Here is a 22,542-nt window from a genome sequence, read left to right as displayed (position 1 = left end):
GGGCACTCTGTCTCCAAAAAAAAAAGGGGGGGCTCACTCCTGTTATCCCAGTACTTTGGGAGGCCAAGGCGGGCGGATCACAAGGTGAGGAGATCGAGACCATCCTGGCTAACACGGTGAAACCCCATCTCTACTAAAAATACAAAAAAAAAAAAAAAAAGTTTGCCTGGCGTGGTGGCGGGCGACTGTAGTCCCAGCTCCTCGGGAAGCTGAGGCAGGAGAATGGTGTGAACTCAGGAGGCAGAGCTTGCAGTGAGCCAAGATGGTGCCACTACACTCCAGCCTGGGCGACAGAGCGAGACTCCGTCTCAAAAAAAAAAAAAAAAAAAAAACTAAAGTTTTTTTTAATTGTACACTTTCAAATCATTTTTACTTTTCTAAAGTAAAATTCTGTATGTCATAAATCTCACAATATATTATTGTTTGCTTTAAACAGTGAAATATCTTTTAAAGGAATCTTATATGTACATTTTTTTTTTTGAGACAGAGTCTTGCTCTGTTGCCCAGGCTGGAATGCAGTAGTGCTGTCTCAGCTCACTGCAACCTCTGCCTCCCAGATCAAGTGATTTTGTGCCTCAGTCTCCTGAGTAACTGGGACTATAGGCATGTGCCACCATGCCTGGCTAATTTTTTTGTATTTTTATAGAGACATGATTTCAACATGTTGCCCAGGCTGGTCTCAAACTCTTGAGCTCAAGAAATCCACACACCTTGGCCTCCAAAAGTGCTAGGATTACAGGAGTGAGCTACCGTGCCAGGCCTTGTATGTACAATTTTAACAAATGTATGCTACTGTGTAACCTATACCTTTATGATGAAATAAAACATTTCCATGTCCTCAGAAAATTCTCTCATATCAGTTTCAATCTCCCCTCTCCCAGAATTTGGTTCTGGATTTGATTTTTTATTTTTTCTGTGGTTTATATTAGCTTACATACCACCTGAGGTAGTTTCTCCTGTGGATACCTAAGATAAAGGCCACTTCAACTCTTTCCAAGAGTTGGCTTGGCTTGACCATGGCTTTTCCCTGGCTGACAGGAAAAGATGTTTCCATTCAAAATCAAATTTTAATTAAGAACTAAACCATTCTCAGCAGATGTGTTGGATTTGGGTGCAAATTGAGTGTGACTTACTGCCTTTCAAAAATTTTACTACACCTGCTTCCTTAATCATTTCCAGCTGATAATTACATGGATTATTGAATAATGGATGGGTGTAAGGTTAAAAGCATCTTATGTAAGATACACAAAACTCTCACTGACAGTGCTAATAATGGGTGCTTCAATGACTAATATTACAATATTGTAGCGCTAACCATACAAATGCTGATATAACTCTAAGTTAACTGTAATTAACTCTTTAACAACAGCAGAATATACATTCTCTTCAAGTGGATGTGGAATATGAGCAAAGACAGACCATACAATGTTCCATAAAACAAGTCTCAATAAATTTAAAACAATCGCAGTAGTTCAAAATATGTTCACTGATCACAATAAAATTAAATTGGAAACAAACAATAGAAACATATCTGAAAAGTCCCCCAAGTATTTGGAAATTAAACAGTACACTTTTAAAAGATATATTTAGGGGATACAAGTCCAGGTCTCTTACATGCATGTATTACGTAGTAGCGAAGACTGGGCTTTTATTGTACCCATGACCTGCATAGTGAACATTGTTGAACAGTACACTTTTGTCAAAAAGAAATCACAAGGGAAATTAGAAAATACTTTGAAAAGAATAAAAATGAAACATGACATATCAAAATATCTGCAATGCTAATAAGCAGTGCTTTAAAACTTTGTAATTTTAAATGCTTATCTTTTAAAAATTTATTTTTATAATTATTGTGGATATAATAGTTGTACATATTTACAGGGGCATGTGATATTTTGATATAAGTATACAATGTGTAATGATCAAATCAGGGTAACTGGGATATCCATGACCTCAAACATTTATCATTTATTTTTGTTAGGAACATTACAATTCTACTGTGTTAGTTATTTTGAAACATACAATAAATTATTGTTAGATATAGTCACCCTATTGTGCTCCCAAACCCTAGATCTTATTCCTTCAATCTAACTATATTTTTGTACCCATTAACCAACTTCTCTAATTAAACTCCTAAAGATAGAAAGAAGAATATTGATTACCAAAGGCTGGCAAAGATAGTGGTGAATGGGGTAGATGCTTAATTTAAACGCTTAATTTTGAAAAAGAGAAAGTTCTAAAATTAATGATTTAAGTTTCCACTTTATAAATCTACAAAAATAGGAGCAAAGTAAGCACAAAATAGAAAGAATAAAATAATAAAGAATAGAAATCAATGAAATGAAAAATGGTCAAACAATAAGAAAATCAAGGAAATTAAAAGCTGATTCTTTGAAAGGGTTGAAAATTTTCATAAACTTTTAGCTGGACTGAATAAAAAATAAAAAATTAGCAATATAAAGAATAAAAAAAGAACATAACTACAGACATTAAAAAGATAATTAGGGGCTGGGTGTGTTGGCTCATGCCTGTAATCCCAGCACTTTGGGAGGCTGAGGCAGGTGGCTCACCTGAGGTCAGGAGTTCGAGACCAGCCTGGCCAACATAGTGAAACCCTGTCTCTACTAAAAATACAAGAATTAGCCAGGTGTGGTGGTGCGTGTCTGTAGTCTCAGCTAATGGAAGGCTGAGGCAGGAGAAAAGCTTGAACCCGGGAGGTAAAGGTTACAGTGAACCGAGATTGTGCCAATGTACTCCAGTCTGAGTGAAAGAGAGAGACTCCATCTCAAACAAAAACAAAATAACTAGGAAACTATTGTGAATAACATTACACTAGTCAATTTGCCATCTTAGATTAAGAAGCACTTTGACAGACACAAATAATCAAAACTGAATCAAAAAGAAGTTAAAAAGCCAAATAACCCCATATCAAATTTTTAAATAACTGACTTCATAATTTAAAGCATTTTCACTAAGAGAACTCTATATATGGAGACTAAACATGTAAGGAAGAAATACCAAACCTACACAAATTACATCAAAAACAGAGAAAAAAGACAGACTTCCTAACTCGTTTTATGAGACCACTATTGCCATGAAACCAGAACTAGACAAAGATATCACAAGAGATGAATGGATAAAGAAAATGTGATATATATACACAATGGAATACTATTCAACCACAAAACTCCTGTCATTTGTAGCAATATGGATGGAACTTGAGGACACTGTTAAGTGAAATCAGCCAGGAATAGAAAGTTAAACACCACATGTTCTGTTATACACGGAAGCCAAAAAAAGTTAATCTTGTAGAAGCAAAAAGTAGAACAGAGGCTACTAGAGGTAGGAAAGGGTAGGAGAAAGGGAGAGAGGGTCAGAGATTCACCGAAGGATGCGAAATTACAGCTAGATAGGAGGAATAAGTTCTAACGTTCGACAGCACTGTAGGATGACTATAGTTAACAATAATACGTATTTTCAAGTAGCTAGAAGAAGGATATTGAATATTTCCAACACAAAGAAATAATAAATGTTTCAGATGACAGATATGCTAATTACCCTGATCTGATCACTGCACATTGTATGTATTGCAACATCCCTGTGTACCCCATAAGTGTGTACAAGTATGTGTCAAAAAATGTTTTTAAAAAGAAATGAAAGCTGGATGAAAACATAAAATAAGCAATTCAAAAAAGATTTTATAAGAACACAAGACTTTAATCCTTAAGCATTTAGATGCAAACATCCTTAACAGCAAGATATAAAAATGATAATATACCAGGGGCTGGCAAGATGGCTGACCAGGAACAGCTCTGGTCTGCAGCTCCCAGCGAGATCAATGCAGAAGGCGGGTGATTCCTGCATTTCCAACTGAAGTACCTGGCTCATCTCATCGGGACTGGTTAGACAGCGGGTGCAGCCCACGAAAGGTGAGCCAAAGCAGGGTGGGGCATCGTCTCACCTGAGCAGCACAAGGGAAGCCATGAGAAACTGTGCCATGAGGAACAGTGCATTCCAGCCCAGAAACTATGCTTTTCCCATGGTCTTCACAACCTGCAGTCCGGGAGATTCCCTCAGGTGCCTACACCAGCAGAGCCCTGGGTTTCAAGCACAAAAACTGGGCAGCTCTTCGGGCAGACACCAAGCTAACTGCAGGATTTTCTCTTCATACTCCAGTGGCGCTTGGAAGGCCAGGGAGACAGAACCGTTCGCTCCCCTGGAAAGGGGGCTGAAGCCAGGGAGCCAAGTGGTTTAGCTCAGCAGATCCCTCCCCTACAAAGCCCAGCAAGTTAAGATCCACTGGCTTGAAATTCTCAATGCCAGCACAGCAGTCTGAAGTCGAATTGGGACACTCGAGCTTGGGGGGGAGGGGCATTTGCCATTACTGAGGTTTGAGTAGGTGGTTTTCCCGTCACAGTGTAAACAAAGCCACCAGGAAGTTCACACTGGGCAGAGCCCACCACAACTCAGCAAAGCCACTGTAGCCAGACTGCCTCTCTAGATTCCTCCTCTCTGGGCGGGGCACCTCTGAAAGAAAGGCAGCAGCCCCAGTCAGGAGGGTATAGATAAAACTCCCATCTCCCTAGGACAGAGCACTTGAAGGAAGGAACAGCTGTGGGCAAAGCTTCAGCAAACTTAAACACTCCTGCCTGCCAGCCTGAAGAGAGCAGCATATCTCCTAGCCCAGCACTCGAGCTCTGCTACGGGACACACTGCCTTCTCTAGTGGGTCCCTGACCCCCACGCCTCCTAACTGGGAGACACCTCCCAGCAGGGGTCAACAGATACCTCATACAGGAGAGCTCCAGCTGGCATCTGGCAGGTGCCCCTCTGGAACAAAACTTCCAGAGGAAGGAACAGGCAGCAATCTTTGCTGTACTGCAGCCTCCGCTGGTGATACCCAGGCAAACAGGTTCTGAAGTGGAGTGGACCTCCAGCAAACTTCAGCAGACCTGCAGCAGAGGGGCCTGACTGTTACAAGGAAAACTAACAAACAGAAAGGAATAGCATCAACATCAACAAAAAGGAAGTCCACACAAAAACCCCATCCAAAGATCACCAACATCAAAGAATGAAGGTAGATAAATCCACAAAGATGAGGAAAAACCAGCGCAAAAGGTTGAAAATTCAAAACACCAGAACACCTCTTCTCCTGCAGAGGATCACAACTCCTCACCAGTAAAGGAACAAAACTGCACAGAGAATGAGTTTGACAAATTGAAAGAAGAAGGTTTCAGAAGGTAGGTAATAACAAACTCCTCCGAGCTAAAGAAGCAAGTTCTAACCCAATGCAAGGAAGATAAGAACCTTGAAAAAAGGTGAGATGAATTGCTAGCTAGAATAACCAGTTTAGAGGAGGACATAAATGACCTGATGGAGCTGAAAAACACAGCACGAGAACTTCCTGAAGCATATACAAGTATCAATAGCTGAATTGATCAAGCAGAAGAAAGAATATCAGCAATTGAAGATCAAATGAATGAAATGAAGCAAGAAGAGAAGTTTAGAGAAAAATGAGTAAAAAGAAACAAACAAAGCCTACAAGAAATATGGGACTATGTGAAAAGACCAAACCTACGTTTCATTGGTATACCTGAAAGTGACAGGGAGTATGGAACCAAGATGGAAAACCCTCTTCAGGATGTTATCCAGGAGAACGTCCCCAACTTAGAAACACAGGCCAACATTCAAATTCAGGAAATACAGAGAATACCATTAAGATATTCCTCGAGAAGAGCAACCCCAGGACACATACTCATCAGATTCACCAAGGTTGAAATGAAGGAAAAAATGTTAAGGGCAGACAGAGAGAAAGGTGAGGTTACCCACAAAGGAAAGCCCATCAGACCAACAATGGATCTCTCTGCAGAGACCCTACAAGCCAGAAGAGAATGGGTGCCAATATTCAACATTCTTAAAGAAAAGAATTTTCAACCCAGAATTTCATATCCAGCCAAACTAAGCTTCATAAGTGAAGCATAAATAAAATCATTTACAGATAAGCAAATGCTGAGAGATTTTGTCACCACCAGGCCTGCCTTACAAGAGCGCCTGAAGGAATCACTAAATATGGAAAGAAAAAACCAGTACCAGCCACTGAAATAACATTCCAAATTGTAAAGACCATTAACACTATGAAGAAACTTCATCAACTCACAGACAAAATAACCAGCTAGCATCATAACGACAGGATCAAATTCACACCTAACAATATTAACCTTAAATGTAAATGGGCTAACTGCCCCAATTAAAAGACACAGATTTGCAAATTGGATAAAGAGCCAAGACCCATTGGTGTGCTATATTCAGGAGACCAATTGCACCTGCAAAGATGCACATAGGCTCAAAATAAAGGGATGGAGAAATATTCACCAAGCAAATGGAAAGCAAAAAAAAAGAAAAAAGAAAATCAGGGGTTGCAATCCTAGTATCTAAAAAAACAGACTTTAAACCAACAAAGATAAAAAAAGACAAAGAAGGGCATTGCATAATGGTAAAGGGATCAATGCAACAAGAAGAGCTGACTATACTAAATATATATGTGCCCAAAACAGGAGCACCCAGATTCATTAAAGCAAGTTCTTAGAGACCTACAAAGAAACTTAAGACTCCCACACAATAATAGTGGGAGACTTTAACACCCCACTGTCAATAATCACACAGAGAGAAAATTAACAAGGATATTCAGGATTTGAGCTCAGCTATGGACCAAGCAGACCTAATAGACATCTACAGAACTCTCCACCCCATATCAACAGAATATACATTCATCTCAACACCACATTACACTTATTCTAAAATCTACCACATGATTGGAAGTAAATCATTCCTCAGCAAATGGAAAAGAACTGAAATAATAACAAACAGTCTCTCAGAACACAGTGCAATCAAATTAAGACTCAGGATTAAGAAACTCGCTCAAAACTGCCCAACTACATGGAAACTGAATATCCTGCACCTGAACGACTACTGGGTAAATAACGAAATTAAGGCAGAAATAAATACATTCTTTGAAACCAGTGAGAATAAAGATGCAATGTACCAGAATCTCTGGGACACAACTAAAGCGGTGTTTAGAGGGAAATTTATAGTGCTAAATGCCCACAGGAGAAAGCAGGAAAGATCTAAAATTGACATCCTAACATCACACTTAAAAGAACTAGAGAGAAGACCCAACAAATTCAAAAGCTAGCAGAAGACAAGAAATAACTAAGATCAGAGCAGAACTGAAGGAGAGACACAAAAAATGAATGAATCCTTCAAAAAATGAATGAATCCAGGGGGTGGTTTTTTGAAAAGATTAACAAAATAGATAGAACACAAGCCAGACTAATACAGAAGAAAAGGGTGAAGAATCAAACAGATACAATAAAAAATGAGAAAGGGGATGTCACCACTGAAATACAGTGACAGAAATACAAACTACCATCAGAGGATACTAAAAATACAAACTACCCACAGAAATACAAACTACCATCAGAGGATACTAAAAACACATCTATGCAAATAAACTAGAAAATCTAAAGGAAATGGATAAATTCCTGTACACATATTCCCTCCCAAGACTAAACCAGGACGAGGTTGAATCCCTGAATAGATCAATAACAAGTTCAGAAATTGAGGCAGTAATTAATAGCCTACCAACCAAAAAAAAGCCCAGGACCAGATGGATTCACTTCTGAATTCTCCCAGAGGTACAAAGAGGAGCTGGTACCATTCTTTCTGAAACATTCCAAACAATAGAAAACACAGGGACTCCTCCCTAACTCATTTTATGAGGCCAGCATCACCCTGATACCAAAACCTGGCAAAGACCCAACAAAAAAAGACAATTTCAGACCAATATCCCTGATGAACACCAATGCAAAAAGCCTCAATAAAATACTGGCAAACCAAATCCAGCAGCACATCAAAAAGCTTATCCACCACGATCAAGTTGGCTTCATCCCTGGGATGCAAGACTGGTTCAACATACACAAATCAATAAATGTAATTCAAAACATAAACAGAACCAATGACAAAAACCACATGATTGTCTCAATAAATGCAGAAAAGGCCTTCATCAAAATTCAACAGCACTTCATGCTAAAAACTCTCAATAAACTACGTATTGATGGAATGTATCTCAAAATAATAAGAGCTATTTATGACAAACCCACAGCCAATATCATACTGAATGGGCAGAAGCTGGAAGCATTCCCTTTTAATACCAGTACAAGACAAGGATGCCGTCTCTCACTACTATTCAACATAGTACTGGAATTTCTGGCCAGAGCAATCAGGCAAGAGAAAGAAATAAAGGATATTCAAATAGGAAGAGAGGAAGTCCAATTGTCTCTATTTGCAGATAACATGATTGTATATTTAGAAACCCATCATCTCAGCCCAAAAACTCCTTAAGCTGATAAGCAACTTCAGTAAAGTCTCGGGATACAAAATCAATGTGCATTGATTAAACCCACAGTTCACACCATGATCAATGGTGAAGGAATGATTGCTTTCTCTCTAAGATTGAGAAAAAGGCAAAGATGTCTACTCTCACCACATCCACTCAACATTGTTCTTGAAGTCCTAGCTATGGTAATTAGGCAAGAAAAGGGAAGAAAATGCATACATATTAGAAAGAACAAAGTCAAATGTCATTATTCACAGCTGACATGACTGTGTAGAAAGACTCCTTTATTTGTTAGTGATATCTCAATAAGGCTGAAAAAATATGTAAAAATTATAACTCTCAGTGTGTATAGTAAGGTTGTGGGATACTAGGTTAATATTCCAAAATCAAAATATTTCTACAAACTAGCAATAAACATGTGGAAATTTGAATTTTTAAATGTCACTTATAATAGCATAAAAAAGCATGTAATTGGCCAGGTGCAGTGACTCACACCTGTAATCCCAGCACTTTGGGAGGCTGAGGTGAGTGGATCACCTGAGGTCAGGAGTTCAAGACCAGCCTGGCCGACATGGTGAAACCCTGTCTCTACCAAAAATACAAAAAATTAGCCAGGTGTGATGGCAGACATCTGTAATCTCTGCTACTCGGGTGGTTGAGGCAGGAGAATCACTTGAACCTGGGAGGCAGAGGTTGCGGTGAGCCAAGAATGCACCACTGCACTCCAGCCTGGGTGGCAGAGCAAGACTCTGTCAGAAAAAAAAAAAAAAAAAGCATGTCATACTTAGGGATTAATTTCACTAAATGTATGTGAGGTCCATGCACAGAAAACTACAAAATATTGCTGAGTGAAATCAAAGAAGATGTAAATACATGGAGAGATATAATACACTGGTGGAGCAGAACACTTAATATTGTTAAGACACCAGTTCTACCCCAAATTAATCTATGGATTTAATACTATTCCAATCAAAATCTTAGCAGTCTTTCTTGCAGAGTTTGAAAGTTGATCCTAAAACTTACAGAGAAATGAAAAGGACTAAGAATAGCCAAAGTAATTTTGAAAAAGAACAAAACTGGAGGAACAAACTCTTGCCTGGTTTTTAAAATGTATTATAAAACTTATTTTTGGCATAAAGGTAGATATATAGATTCATGGAACAGAATAGAGAGTACATAAATAGACCCACAACAACATAGTCAATTAATTTTAGACAATGCCACGCAGGTAATTTCAATGGACAAAAGAGTAGCAAAAGAGTAGTCTTTTTCAATAAATAGTGCTGTTACAACTGAATATCTACATAGGAAAAAATAAGCAGTGAACAATTCCTCATATATATGTATATATATATACACAAATATATATGCACAAAATATGTATATATATAAATTTATATATATACACACAAATATAAACTCAAAATGAATCATAATTCTTAACAAAAACCCTAACACTCTTAGAAGAAAGCATAAGAGAAAATCCTTGACCTTGGGATAGAAAAAGATCTTAGGCCATAAAAACAATCGAAAAAACTGACAAATTGTACTTCATCAAAATTTTGAAGTTCAGCTCTTAAAAAGGCATCATTTAGAAAATAAAAAGACTATACAGAGAAAACATTCACAAAACCACAAAACGTATTTCTAAAAATGAATTTTATCCAGAAATATTAAGAATTTATACGACTCAACAAAGGACAAATAACCTAATAAGATGAAAAAATAAATATATCTTTTGTGTATCTTCATAGAATAAGATATATGAATGGTCAATAAGCACAAAAAAGGATAAAATCATTAGTCATCATAGAAATTCTCATTAAAGCTACATTGATATACCACTATTTTGCAACTCAAACCAACATCTCTTGATTTCGAAAATGTCAAGGTAGCCATTTTCACTGTAGAGAGTAGGGCAACAGTCTTAGCCACAAGTTCCCCCTCAGGAAAACATTGAACATGGGGAGGGAAGGCAGCTTTGAAGTTGTAGCTGGCTATCAGCAGCACCTTCTCAGCTGGATGCAGAGCCATGTCTTCAATGTGCTCCTCATGCTACCTCTTATCCATTAAGAGGCCCTCCTTCCACTGATCCTAGAGATGGATACCACCTGTGTCATCCCCAGTGACCAGAACATTCCCATCCACCAGCAGAGAGTTGTTGATGGGGGCACTGGAGACACAAATGCAGAACTTCTTGAAGTATCTTTCTCCCATTGGGGATCTCCCATTCCTTATCCCTCACCTCTATGCACATACACATAACTGGCTCCCCTTACCCATAAGAAAAAGAAAAAAAATTAAAACCACACGTTAATTTAATGACAATCAATTGTTGACAAACATATGGAACAACTTAATTTTCATGTATTGCTAATATGAGTGTAATATAACACAACCAACACTACTAAGTAGTTCTTTATATAGTTAAACATACACTTAGTTAAACATACCACCTAGCAATTCCACTCCTTAGTATTCACTCAAGAGAAATAAAAACACATGTTCACACAAAGACTTGCTGGTAAGCGTTTTTAGCGGCATTAGTTATAAGGACTGAAAGCTAGAAACAACTCATGTCAATCAACAGGAAATTAATTTTGAAAAAATTATTGTATATCCATGCAACAGAATGGAATACTATACAACGATAAATGGCATTGGTGAAAAATAAATAGATCAATAGAACAGGAAACAGAACCCAGGATTTACAACCACTCCCCATAGCTCACATTACTGCCTGAGCTCCACCTCCTGTCAGAGCTGCCGCCGCATTAGATTTCATGGGAGTGCAAACCTTACTGTGAACTGTGCATTCGCGGGATCTAGGTTGTACGCTCCTTATGAAAATCGAATGCCTGATAATCTGTCACTGTTTCCCATCAACCCGAGATGGGATCGTCTAGTTGCAGGAAAAAAAGCTCAGGGTTTCCCTGATTCTACATTATGGTGAGTTGTATAATTATTTCACTATATATTACGATGTAGTAATAATAGACTGAAGTGAATAAATGTAATGTGCTTGAATCATCCTGAAGCCATCCCCCAACCCCTGACTTCAGTCAGTGGAAAAAATGTCTTCCACAAGACCGGTCCCTTGTGCCAAAAAGCTTGGGGACCACTGATGTACCGATGTATACTGTTTGGGTAATGGGTACACTAAAAGCCCAGATTTCACCACTATACAATTCATCTATGTAACCAAAAACCACTTATATCCCTAAAGCTACTGAAATTTTTTTAAAATTTTAATAAATAAATAAATTCAACTGTTAGCTTCTTGAGAGCAGTTGAATTTATAAATCAGAGAGCATTCTGTTATTTCTGTGTCTTAAACTTACAATTTTTAGTCAGAGTTCAATAGGTGTTGATTAAACAAAAGAATAAATCGACATACCCCTGTTGCTCAGTTGGCAGTTTCAAAACTTATAAACATACAGCCTAACACTCTACAAAGAATAAATCCTCCACCTTACTTATCTCCAACTCTAATCAATAAATGTATATGTGTATGAAAATTATAATGAGAGGACAGTGGGATTATTGTAACTTTTATTTACAAAGAAAATCATGTAAAATAGACTGCATGTTAGAAACTGATAACTTCACAAAGGGCGATTATCAAACAGGAAATCTGCAGAGAGGTACTTGTGATGTGCTTGATGATATTACAAATATTACAACAAATATAATAAAATTATAGCAGCTGAATTCTAAATATGACATTTTACCAACTACTTTTCAATGTAATAAAATGTATTCAGCTAGAATTCATTTTATTGAATAAAATAAATTCAGCTAGAATAAAAATGGCATTCAAAAGATCTGGAAGGTGGGAGGTGGCAATGAAGTTTTACCAAAAAGAATTGTGATGAAGGGAAGATTCCTAAAGCTAAGGCCATAGACTACACTTTCAGAGTTTATCATTTTCCCCCAAGGGCCTCAAAACCCTTACATTTAAATAAAACATTGCTAAATTCATCTAAGATCTAATATCATGCAGACAAATTAAAACTGGAAAAATTATAGTGTAGTTACTGAATTTGAAAGAGGCAGAAGGCTTGGTATGAGAACAGCTAAAAATAAGTATTTGACATTTTCAGATAAAAACGTTCAGTAATTTTTAGTTATTCTCAAATGTAGAATAGATATTGTATATATTTATGAACTAAAGAATCTTGGTGTGTGATTTTTGTGATATGTCAGCTCAATCATATCAAATATTTGACATGGAAAAACTCAAGTGGAGTTGGACTATAGTATTCATGATTTACTAAATTTATTCCTAAACTGCTAAAGTGAGATTTTTAAAAATAAACTTCTTATTTTGGAATAGTTTTAGATGTATAGAAAAGTTGCAAAAATAGTACAGATTTTTTATATACCTGACCTCTAGTTTCCTTCATGGTTAACATTTTACATTACCATTATACATATGGCACATTGCTAACAATTAAACTCCATGCTTTATTTGGATATACCAGTTTTAACATTAATCTCTGCTTTCTGTCCCATCACCCACCTAAAGTAACAAATGTACTAAATCTAACATTTAGTTGTCATGTGTCGCCAGTCTCCTCTGACCTATGACAGCTTCTGAGTCCATCCCTTTTTTCTTTTTTTTTTTTTTTTTTTCTTTTTTTTTTTTTTTTCTGAGACAGAGTCTCACTCTGTCGCCCAAGCTGGAGTACAGTGGTGAGATCTTGGCTCACTGCAACCTCCACCTCCCAGGTTCAAGTGATTCTCCTGCCTCAGCCTCCTGAGTAACTGGGATTACAGGCACCTGCTACCACGCCCGGCTAATTTTTGTATTTTTAGTAGAGATGGGGTTTCACTATCTTGGTCAGGCTGGTCTTGAACTCCTAACCTCGTGATCTGCCAGCCTTGGCCTCCCAAAGTGCTGGGATTACAGGCATGAGCCACCACCCCCGGCCATCTATCCCCTTTTATCCTGACTCTGACAGACTTCAGGAATACTAATCAAGCATCCTCAATCTAAGTATGACCAACTGTCCCTCAATCTAAGTTTGTCTGGGTTTTTTGTTTTTTTGTTTTGTTTTGTTTTCATTATTAAGCCAAAATAAAATAAGATATTTTTTAAGGGAAATACCAGTTGTTTAAACGGTCATATGTTAAGAAGTCATTTTACGTGGGCCAAAAAAAAAAAAAAAAAAGCTGTGAAAACCTTCTTGGTTTATTCTGCTCATAATCAGACCCCAAACTAGATCCAACAAGATTAAATCAGGCATTGCAGTTTTTGAGGTACGTGCACATTTTAAGGACTTCTTATGATTTAGAAAGGCATTCTTTCCAAGTTACTCTGCCTTTGAAAATGTTAGATACCCTGCTAGCCAATTGGAATGGAGCTGGAAAACAGTGCCTCCAGTGCCCCTGAAATTAAGCTGAACTGGGGGTGCCTGGCTTTTGCATGCTCAGGTTGGCATTTTTCTGAGGCACAGATTTCTGTTGCCACGGTCTGGGGAGGTCAAGCGGAAATATCTTGGTCAGCAAAAATCTACTATATGTCTTAGAGATGGGAAAAAATGTGTGCAAATGACACCTTTATGTACTAATCTCGCTTTGTATTTCACCATTTAAATCATTAATCAAATAAACCATATAAGCTCCCAAAATAAAAGTAGCTTTGATAGAGATTAGGTGTCTAAACAGGAATGGAATTTAAACGTTAATAGTATTAAAACGAGAGTCAGTAAGGGATAAGAATGTTAGCCATTTTCCCCGGCTTCTGCACCATTTATAGATATTCCATTGCCCTGGGTGGTTATTATAATAGTGAATAAATGGAAACCTACATAAAATCTGTCTTTAAATGTGATACAGATGAGTAATTTAAAGATAAAGTTGTTCAAAGTTATTTTTACAACAATACGTGGGCAAATTTCCATGGTCTTATGACGCAGTTTAAGAACAGAATTTAGATTTTTATATCTAGTTATACATTTTGGATGGGGTTGAAAGGAGAATTTAGATGTAATGGTTACTTTTTATTCTTATAGTCACAAAATACTGGGAGATAAGAATGTTTATATCTAACACTATAATTATGTAATTATTGATTTTCACATTCCCACAATTATAACAGCAAAATAGTTTAAATACATTCTTACTTATTTTCTTAATGATTTGGTTTATTATTGCACTTTTCATGAAGAAAGTAAAGATCACATAGGGAGGAGAATGCTCAGGGGCCTTGGAGTCAAACAGAACTGGGTTCAAATCCCAACTCAGACATTTTAATCTGCAGTAAGTCATCTAGCCTCTCTAATTGTTTCTACATTTTTGAAATGGGGATAATTGTGTGTTACAATCATTATATGATAAAATATACCCAAAATATTATGCTCAGTTTCTAAAATAAAGCAGGTTACATTAATTGTTTTTCTATTTTATTCCTAAACAACCATAGGGAAGCCAATTTTTTAGCCTAACACTTCTCTGGATGCACAGGTAAGAGATTTACTGAACAATTGATTCCCTGTGTGTCTTAGGGAGAGGGCCTGAGACTTGAATAGTCAGAGCAAGTCTAAAGAGAGAAGAAAACTGATATCCAACCCATAAAATAAGATGTTTTAAACTCTTCAGAAAAGATGACAATGTCTTCCACAGATAAGTACCTCAGAGCGATGATTTAGAAAGTGAATCTTTGAATAGTGTGGTTGGTATCTACAGTATGAATACAGAAATTGTGATGGGTTTCCCTCTTAATAGGCTCATTTAAACAGAGTAACTGTTGATATGTCAAGCTACAATTAAATTCCAGTATACCTAAGGATATTCGGTTGCTTGATTTCATTAGTAAAAATGTATAGATATACATTCCTCAACAATATTTTTAAAATGATTGCTTAGTTGTATATAAGTGCATCATCTAGATCAGAGGACATAGAACAAATGTGTCCAGAGCCCAGGCAGCTAGAGTTACATTTTTTTCTGACAGTCACAAAATACTGCCCAGTGCCCACCTGGCCATAGTGGAGCTCTTGACCTGCCTGAATAGCTAGCCATCAGTCAACACCAGCTCATGGTTGTCTCATTAAATCCTCGGGTATTTTTATAAGTCAGGAAGTGTAATTTATGAGAAATAGCTCAAATTTTAAATGCTGGCAAGTAAATAATATATTTTCAAACCCCTTGGCAGAGCAAATAAAATATAAGTATGAACTAAATTTAGCTCATGAGCCAGTAGTTTGCACCTTTGGATCTAGATCAGCCAATCCTCAATAACTGTCCAATATTTTATAAGAAAAATCAACAGACTGGCATAACTCATTGTCTGTGTGGTCTAATTGGATGCAGACATTATCAAAACCTAGAAGGAAAAAAACCTGTGCACAAAATAAGATTAAGCCAGGCACAGTGTAGTGCGCCTGTAGTCCCAGCTACACAGGAGGCTGAGGTGGAGTATCCCTTGAGCTCAGGAGTTTGAAACCAGCCTGGGCAGCATAGCAAAACCTCATCTTCGAGAGAGAGACTAAGAGCCCTAGCAACTAAGTTATTTGTTCCTTGAGAAAATAGATTATGCCTTGTTCTTTTTTGTGGGTCACCACTTAACATAGTATCTGTCCCATAATAAGCTCTAAGTAAATGTTTGTTGGCTTAATAAATAAATAAGCTTTAAGAAAAATCTTGGTAATTCTGAGGGCTTTATTATACTTGTTAATGTAAAGAAATATTCTGTCTTCAAAGGCAGCAAGAAAATAGAAGAAAAGGAATAGTGATGTAGCCTTAGAATTTGGAGTTGGCTTGAAAAGCAAGAACTCTGTATTTTCTATATTATCAAAATATATCTATTCTAGTAATTTCTATAATACTGCAGTGACTAATGAGAGCTTTTATAATATAAAGGGGTAAAATGAGATTTAACTTAAAACAAGAACCTAAACCAAGTATTTGTATGGAATTTTTATATTACAAAGTGCTTTCAACATGTGATTTCCCTTAACACAGAACATCGCTCTGAGCTAGACAGATATTGTCTTCATTTTAAAGATGAAAAAAATTGAACTATACAGGAAGGTAAGTGATTTTATAAAGCCTTGCATAAAATTAGCAATATAACTTAATATCTGACTCAGCTCATGATGGTTCTCTCCTAACACGGAGGTACCCCGGGGAACTAACAATAGAATTGAATCAGGTGAATTACATATGCACAGTGGTACCTTCCTGAACAGGAAGTATGGAAATGGCCTCTGCTATGGCACAGGAGAGGAAGGGAAGAAAAAGCATGGAAGGGAGGTGTAATATTTTTCAAGACGGTTTGTTGATATTGGAGAACTTTATTCATCATGACACTACTTGCCTATTGGTTAAGTCATTCAGCAAAATGACATAGATCAGCTGGATCCATGTCATTTTATCTGGAAACATATTGTTCTGTGATTTTTTTTTTATTTCCTAGGTGTACGTCTTCTCCACTAGAGTGGAAATTTTATGAGGATCAGAGGCTAAAACATACTACAGTGCAAGACTCCCAAGTACTCTCTATTAAGAATTCATTGATTTTTTTTTTTTTTTGAGACGGAGTCTTGCTCTGTTGCCCAGGCTGGAGTGCAGTGGCACAATCTCAGCTTACTGTAACCTCCACCTCCTGGGTTCAAGTGATTCTCCTGCCTCAGTCTCCCAAGTAGCTGGGACTACAGGCTTGTGCCGCCACACCTGGCCAATTTTTTGTATTTTTAGTAGAGACGGGATTTCACTGTATTGGCCAGGATGGTCTTGATCTCCTGACCTCATGATACGCCCACCTTGGCCTCCCAAAGTGCTGGGATTACAGGCGTGCGCCATCGCGCCCGGCCTTATTGAATTTTTGATGGGTTAATAGACTACATATATACTAGTGACAATACAACATAATGATTAAGAACATGGGACTTAAAGTCAATAGAGCTGTCAATGACCAGCTGGGCGACTTTGGGCAAGTTAACTCCACCCCTACAAGTCACACTGTCATCTGTAAAAGAGGCGACAGTAATAAGACTTACTGCATAAATTATAGTGAGAATTAAATAAATGAATGCTTGTAAGAACCTAGCAGCATGCCTGCCGATACATAACATGCCCTCAATAAAAGTTTTCAAAACTGCAACATACTGAAATTTCAAGTTGAATAAAGTACAAAAGCTAAATGTTGATATGTGTACATTTAAAGAAGGGAAGTTTGGTTGTTTCTCAAAAATAAAGTGAGATATTGAAAGAAAAATTTTAAAAAGTGATCCAAAATGTATTTTTAAAACAAATTTTTAATTGCTCCCACATGCCATGTACAATGTAGTAATAGCTCAGACAAGAAAAAGATATAGATGCAGTGTGATTTGCTATCAAAATAAATTACAAACAAAATCAATTGCAGACAGAAGCTCAATAACTGAGGAAACCTTTCTATAGGACATGGTTTACAAAGAAGAAAGAGTGAAGACCTGAGGTCTGGCTGGTCACAAAGAGGACATTCAAAAGAAGGGATGTGTGAAATATTCTTTTTTGAGAAATTTTCCTTGTTCCTAGAAACATGTGTAATTGTTATAAATGCATTATTTTATCAATGTCCAGCCAACTAATTTTCCAGCAAGTACTTGTTCTTAGAACTTTTATCTTCCCACATATTTTTTTAGATCCTAATTGCCCCTATGCACAGGCAAAATAAATGCAATGATAGAAGTACATTAAAGTAAGAAATAAGAGAATACTAGTTCCTAAAAGGAAACTGATACACACTAAATGATCTTCATTATATTTAGGGTGATATATACGAGAGAAAGCTACCACCAAGCAATTGAAACTTTTTTCTACCCAAAAGTAGCAGAAAAAACATGAACAATCACAGAGAAAATACCATACATTAATTTAGTGGAAAACTTGATGCCAAGAGAAGGTAATAAACTACTCCGTTGACACTTGCCTTTTCATGTCTTTCGTATTTACAGGAGCCGATTCATGGAGCCTAAAACTTTAAGTTACACCTTAACTCTGAATTTTCAGCCTTTGAGTTCAAGCATAGGAATATCAGCCAAGCCATTGGACCAGCCCATGAAAGTTAGCCACAAATGTCCATTCAGAGAACATCCTCAGTTTCCCCTTGGCATCCTTTAGTGTCTGGGTTAAATTCCATAGGCCTGGAAGACTTCTCCATTAGAAGATCATCTCCCTGCCTCCCACTACCTTCCTTGGTCTCCTCATGGAAAGAGTGTGGCAGGCAGTCCAGCTCTGAGTTACTCCAGACGTAGCCGGGTAAGGTGATGTGGCTGTCAGGCTGTCTGCTGGCAATCTTGGCAGCTTTGCCGGAGATAAGCACCATGCGTGTGCTGGCCGCCACCTGTGACTGGCTGCTGGTGCTGTGCGTCACGGTGGTGAGCACTGAGCCGCATCTGCGGCTGCCACATGGCGGGGTCCTTTTCCAGTCCACAGAGAGATTCCACCGACTCCACATCTTCTTCACCTCTGCCTGAACCTAAGCCACAAGAAACAGGTTGTGCATGAGAAATCCTAAAGGAGACCCTGCAGCCTTGTTACAAGGAGGTTTGCCTTGATTTCAATGACAGCAATAATCATTGATTGAGGTACCTCTACCTGCCAGGGACTTCATCTATGTATTTTCTCTCAACCGCAAAAAATACCTTTGAGATAGGTGTTAGTTTTGGAAGTGAGCAAATTGAAGCTTAGAGAGAGGTAAAGGGACCTGTCCAAGATCAGAATTTAAATAGAAGTTTAAATGCAGCCAATAGAAATATCTGACATACGGGAGAGAAAAAAAAAAGAGATTCTGGGTTGGAAGAGAAACTCAAGATAAACAGTGCCAGTGAGAACTTCAGAACTCCTGCTTGGCACATGACAAGCCCATTGGAACCCCTGCACTGACACTCGCCCAAACTCAAGCACAGCTTCTAGCAGCACAGCGTGGCTTCCCTAGGATGATCTCAGCCATTGATAGTCCTGCCTGAGAAAGCTCAGTGCTGCCAGGAGAATTTACTATTTGCTGTAGCTAGCACACACCTGATGATAGGCCCATGACTCCCCTTTCTTAGGACATTTACTAAAAAGGCTCACAGTTGTAAGTATGCAGCTCTTGTAATTCAGAAGCATCTCTCTCAAAGACCTGAGAGCCATCCCTTCAAAATATAATCATCAAGAGGGATAAGGCCTCTTGTCTCCCAGTCTCTGTGGAAGATAGAATTCTAACTTAACTGCCTGCTTGGTAGCACAGCTGGCCTAAACATGTTGATACTGACCAAACATTTTTTCACTTCTCTGACTCTACTGAGCCCTTACACTCCACCTCCCTCATTCTCCCTTTAAAATGCCCAAATCACCTCTGTGTGAATTGGAATTGGGCTCAGCTCTTTCCCCTACTGTCAGCAGTTACTGAATAAAATCCGTTTTTACCACTTAAATTGCTGATGTCTTTGGCACCAGCTGAGGCTGAGCAATGGCATAGAAGGTACTCAATTTGAGATGTAACTGTCATGCTATCAGTCTGCATCGGCAGCCTGAAGGACTCAGAGTGAGAAAAGAAGGTTCGTGGATAGAAAAGCAGGCACTGCAAATGCGTTCTTAAAAGGGTGGGGCTCTTATTTCCATTCCTACTACTGAAGATTCATTTCTACTTCAATTGCCACTTTTCAGAAAGGAGCTTATTTGGAATTTCCATGGGAAGCAGTGGAAACCTGGTATGCTGATGTCACCTGAAACAACAAACTTCTATCTGTTCATCTTGGCAAAAAAACTCAACACCTGACTGACAGAGCAGAAGCGCCGTCATCTTGGACAAACGCCACCACTTTAAGTTCCAGCTCCCTTTCTAACCTCATGCATTTTGAGGAAATCCCTTCCCTTCTAACAACAAGCAGCCAGAAAGAGCAGACAGTAAAACACTGGTAAGAAAGCTCGGGCACAGAGGAAGTAGGGAAAGTCTCTTGGGTAACCACCAAACTTCACAGTCTACAATGGACCCCAGTAAAACAGTGGGTTCTAATAAGCCCATTCCTTTCCCTTTAGGTGCACTAAGATAGGGAAGCTAAAAGCAGACTCAGGGGGTGGGGGTGGGAGGGGGTGTGCAGGCAGCTGCAGGAAGATGTATGAGAAAAGACGCACAAAAATTCACCGTCCCAGATAACCAAGACAAAGAGACACAGAAGCACTCCAAGCCTGTTATAAGCTCTCCTGCCCTGAACCCTTAAAAACTCTTAGTCTGTAAGAGAGAAGGCTTTCTGACCTAACTTGGCCAGAAGCCCCTCCCAGGGTTATTCTGCAAAATAAATTCGTCTTTGACTGTTGAGTGCTTTTTGTGTTTCTTTCCTCTTTCTTTAACTCTTACACCGAACTACTTACCCCTCCTGCAAAATAAGGTAAGAACAATACAGAAGTAAGTCAGGAAACTAATTTAAGCTCTTTCTGCAAGTACTGGACTAGCATGCCACAATGTCCAAACCCTAAACATGGTCAGAAGCATCAGCGGGTCTACCGCAACAAAAGTATCCATGTACTTCTGGGGCCTGCAGCAAGCTTAAAATTTGAGAGAAGAAACATGGCAGCTCATCCAACAGCAGGGCATATTAAAAGTTACAAGGTAAAATGTATTATTATCTTTCCAGCCAACTCCTAAATGAACTGAAATTGTCCCACCATCATCTTATAGTTCAAAAAACATCAAAATTGTTGAAAGACTTTGTCCCAGGGAAACTTTTATTTGAGTTTTGTACAGAACTTGAAATGGAATAGAAGTATTAACTGGAATATGATGTTCACTGTCCATCCAAGTGTCTGTTTGTATTCCAACAAGTTGCTTTCTAACATCAGCGTCTACAGATGAGTTCACATTTAAAAGTACTAGAAGAGGAAGACTTTAGGTTATTTACACTAATTTTTTCTTTTCCAGAATAATTTATGATTAAAATAGCTTCCTTCTCCTCACCCATTCCATCCTGTAAATCCTGGAAATTCTAAAGAGATTCAGGATACATTGTGATGGCCATTTACAAGCTGAAGTGAGACCTGTGGGATATCCAACGTTCCTACAAACCTACCTCTCCATTGCAGTAGCAGTAGATGATAGATACAAAGAAACCCTGCAGACAAAAGAGAATGTTAGCCCACTGCCAACTCACAAAACTCACAGCACTAAGGCATCGTGTGTCAAAATGTGTACGTCCAAAAATTGTTTTTTATGATTCCTTCAGAGAATTATATACAAATTATTCTCTCCTAGTGTTTTCAAATCCTTACGTTTACATTAAATTTGTTTGACGTCTTTCCTTGGTGTCAGCTGAACCAAATAAGTTGCTACATAAAACACTCCAAGACACACATGGAATAGGTTTCTATCCTATTAGTTTCATTTATGTTGTGACCCATGGATCACATAATACCGGTCCTCTGCTTGGTAAAAGGAAGTTATAGGCTGTAAATGCTGAAAACTACAAACATAAAATACATGGTAAGAATACAAAGAAACCTTTTATTTCATTCATTCAAAAATATGTATTGAGCTTATGCAGTGTGGTAGATGTTCAGCATGACAGGGGCAGGGATAAACAATGTAAACAAGACAGACAAGTTCCCTGTTCTAGAAAGGAAGAGACATGGATAAAATATAAACAAAGAGCACATGAGAAAAATGCAAAATGATAAGGGTTATGCAAGAAAAAAAAATGAGTGATTTTAAAAAGAGTAACGTAGTGGGTATATTAGATGAGGAACTCAAAAAAGTATCTCTGAGAGTGATATTCAAGTGGGTTTGAGTGACAAGAACAAGTAGCCAGCTGTGTAAATATTTGGGGAAAAAGCAGTCTAGGCAAAGGGAATACAAGTGTGAGCCCTGGAGGCACAGGTGAACTTCAGCAACAGAACGTATGGAAGCAATATTGTGCCCTAACTTAATGAGCTACATGGAGGCTGGTGTGATACAGAGTGAGAAGCAGACAGGTTCCACGACATGCAGGGCTGTGTATGCCAAACAATGGTATGTGAGTTTTAGTCTGACTGCAACTGGAGAACTTCGAGTATTTCTGGCAAGTATATGACATGATCAAATTTATATTCTTAAGATTCTCCAGACTATCATATGTGGACTAGCAAATGAGTAAGCAGGACAAAGAGTAATCCATGTGAGAGATGACGGTAATTATAGCTTCA

The 22,542-nt window shown here is 38.1% G+C and overlaps 1 protein-coding gene across 2 annotated transcripts in view; it reads right to left on the bottom strand.

The window, feature by feature from the left end:
- Positions 1 to 17,641: 17,641 nt before the first annotated feature.
- PTH2R (parathyroid hormone 2 receptor) overlaps positions 17,642 to 22,542 on the bottom strand; it is an 89,255-nt gene continuing 84,354 nt past the window's right edge. Inside the window, exons 12-13 of one of the 2 annotated variants that reach the window (XM_065525960.2) lie at positions 21,435 to 21,476; positions 17,642 to 18,862 (exon numbers count right to left, since the gene is read on the bottom strand). In XM_065525960.2, coding sequence (XP_065382032.1) covers positions 18,467 to 18,862; positions 21,435 to 21,476 — 438 coding nt within the window. In that variant the 3' untranslated portion in view covers positions 17,642 to 18,466. The remainder of the gene's footprint in view (positions 18,863 to 21,434; positions 21,477 to 22,542) is intronic. The other variant, XM_065525961.2, reaches the window with a different exon arrangement.

The sequence above is a fragment of the Macaca fascicularis genome, chromosome 12, assembly GCF_037993035.2.
Source record: "Macaca fascicularis isolate 582-1 chromosome 12, T2T-MFA8v1.1".
NCBI classification, from domain to species: Eukaryota; Metazoa; Chordata; class Mammalia; order Primates; family Cercopithecidae; genus Macaca; species Macaca fascicularis.
The sequence above is the reverse complement of the archived record's forward strand: the minus strand, read 5'-3'. Positions and strand labels throughout refer to the sequence as shown.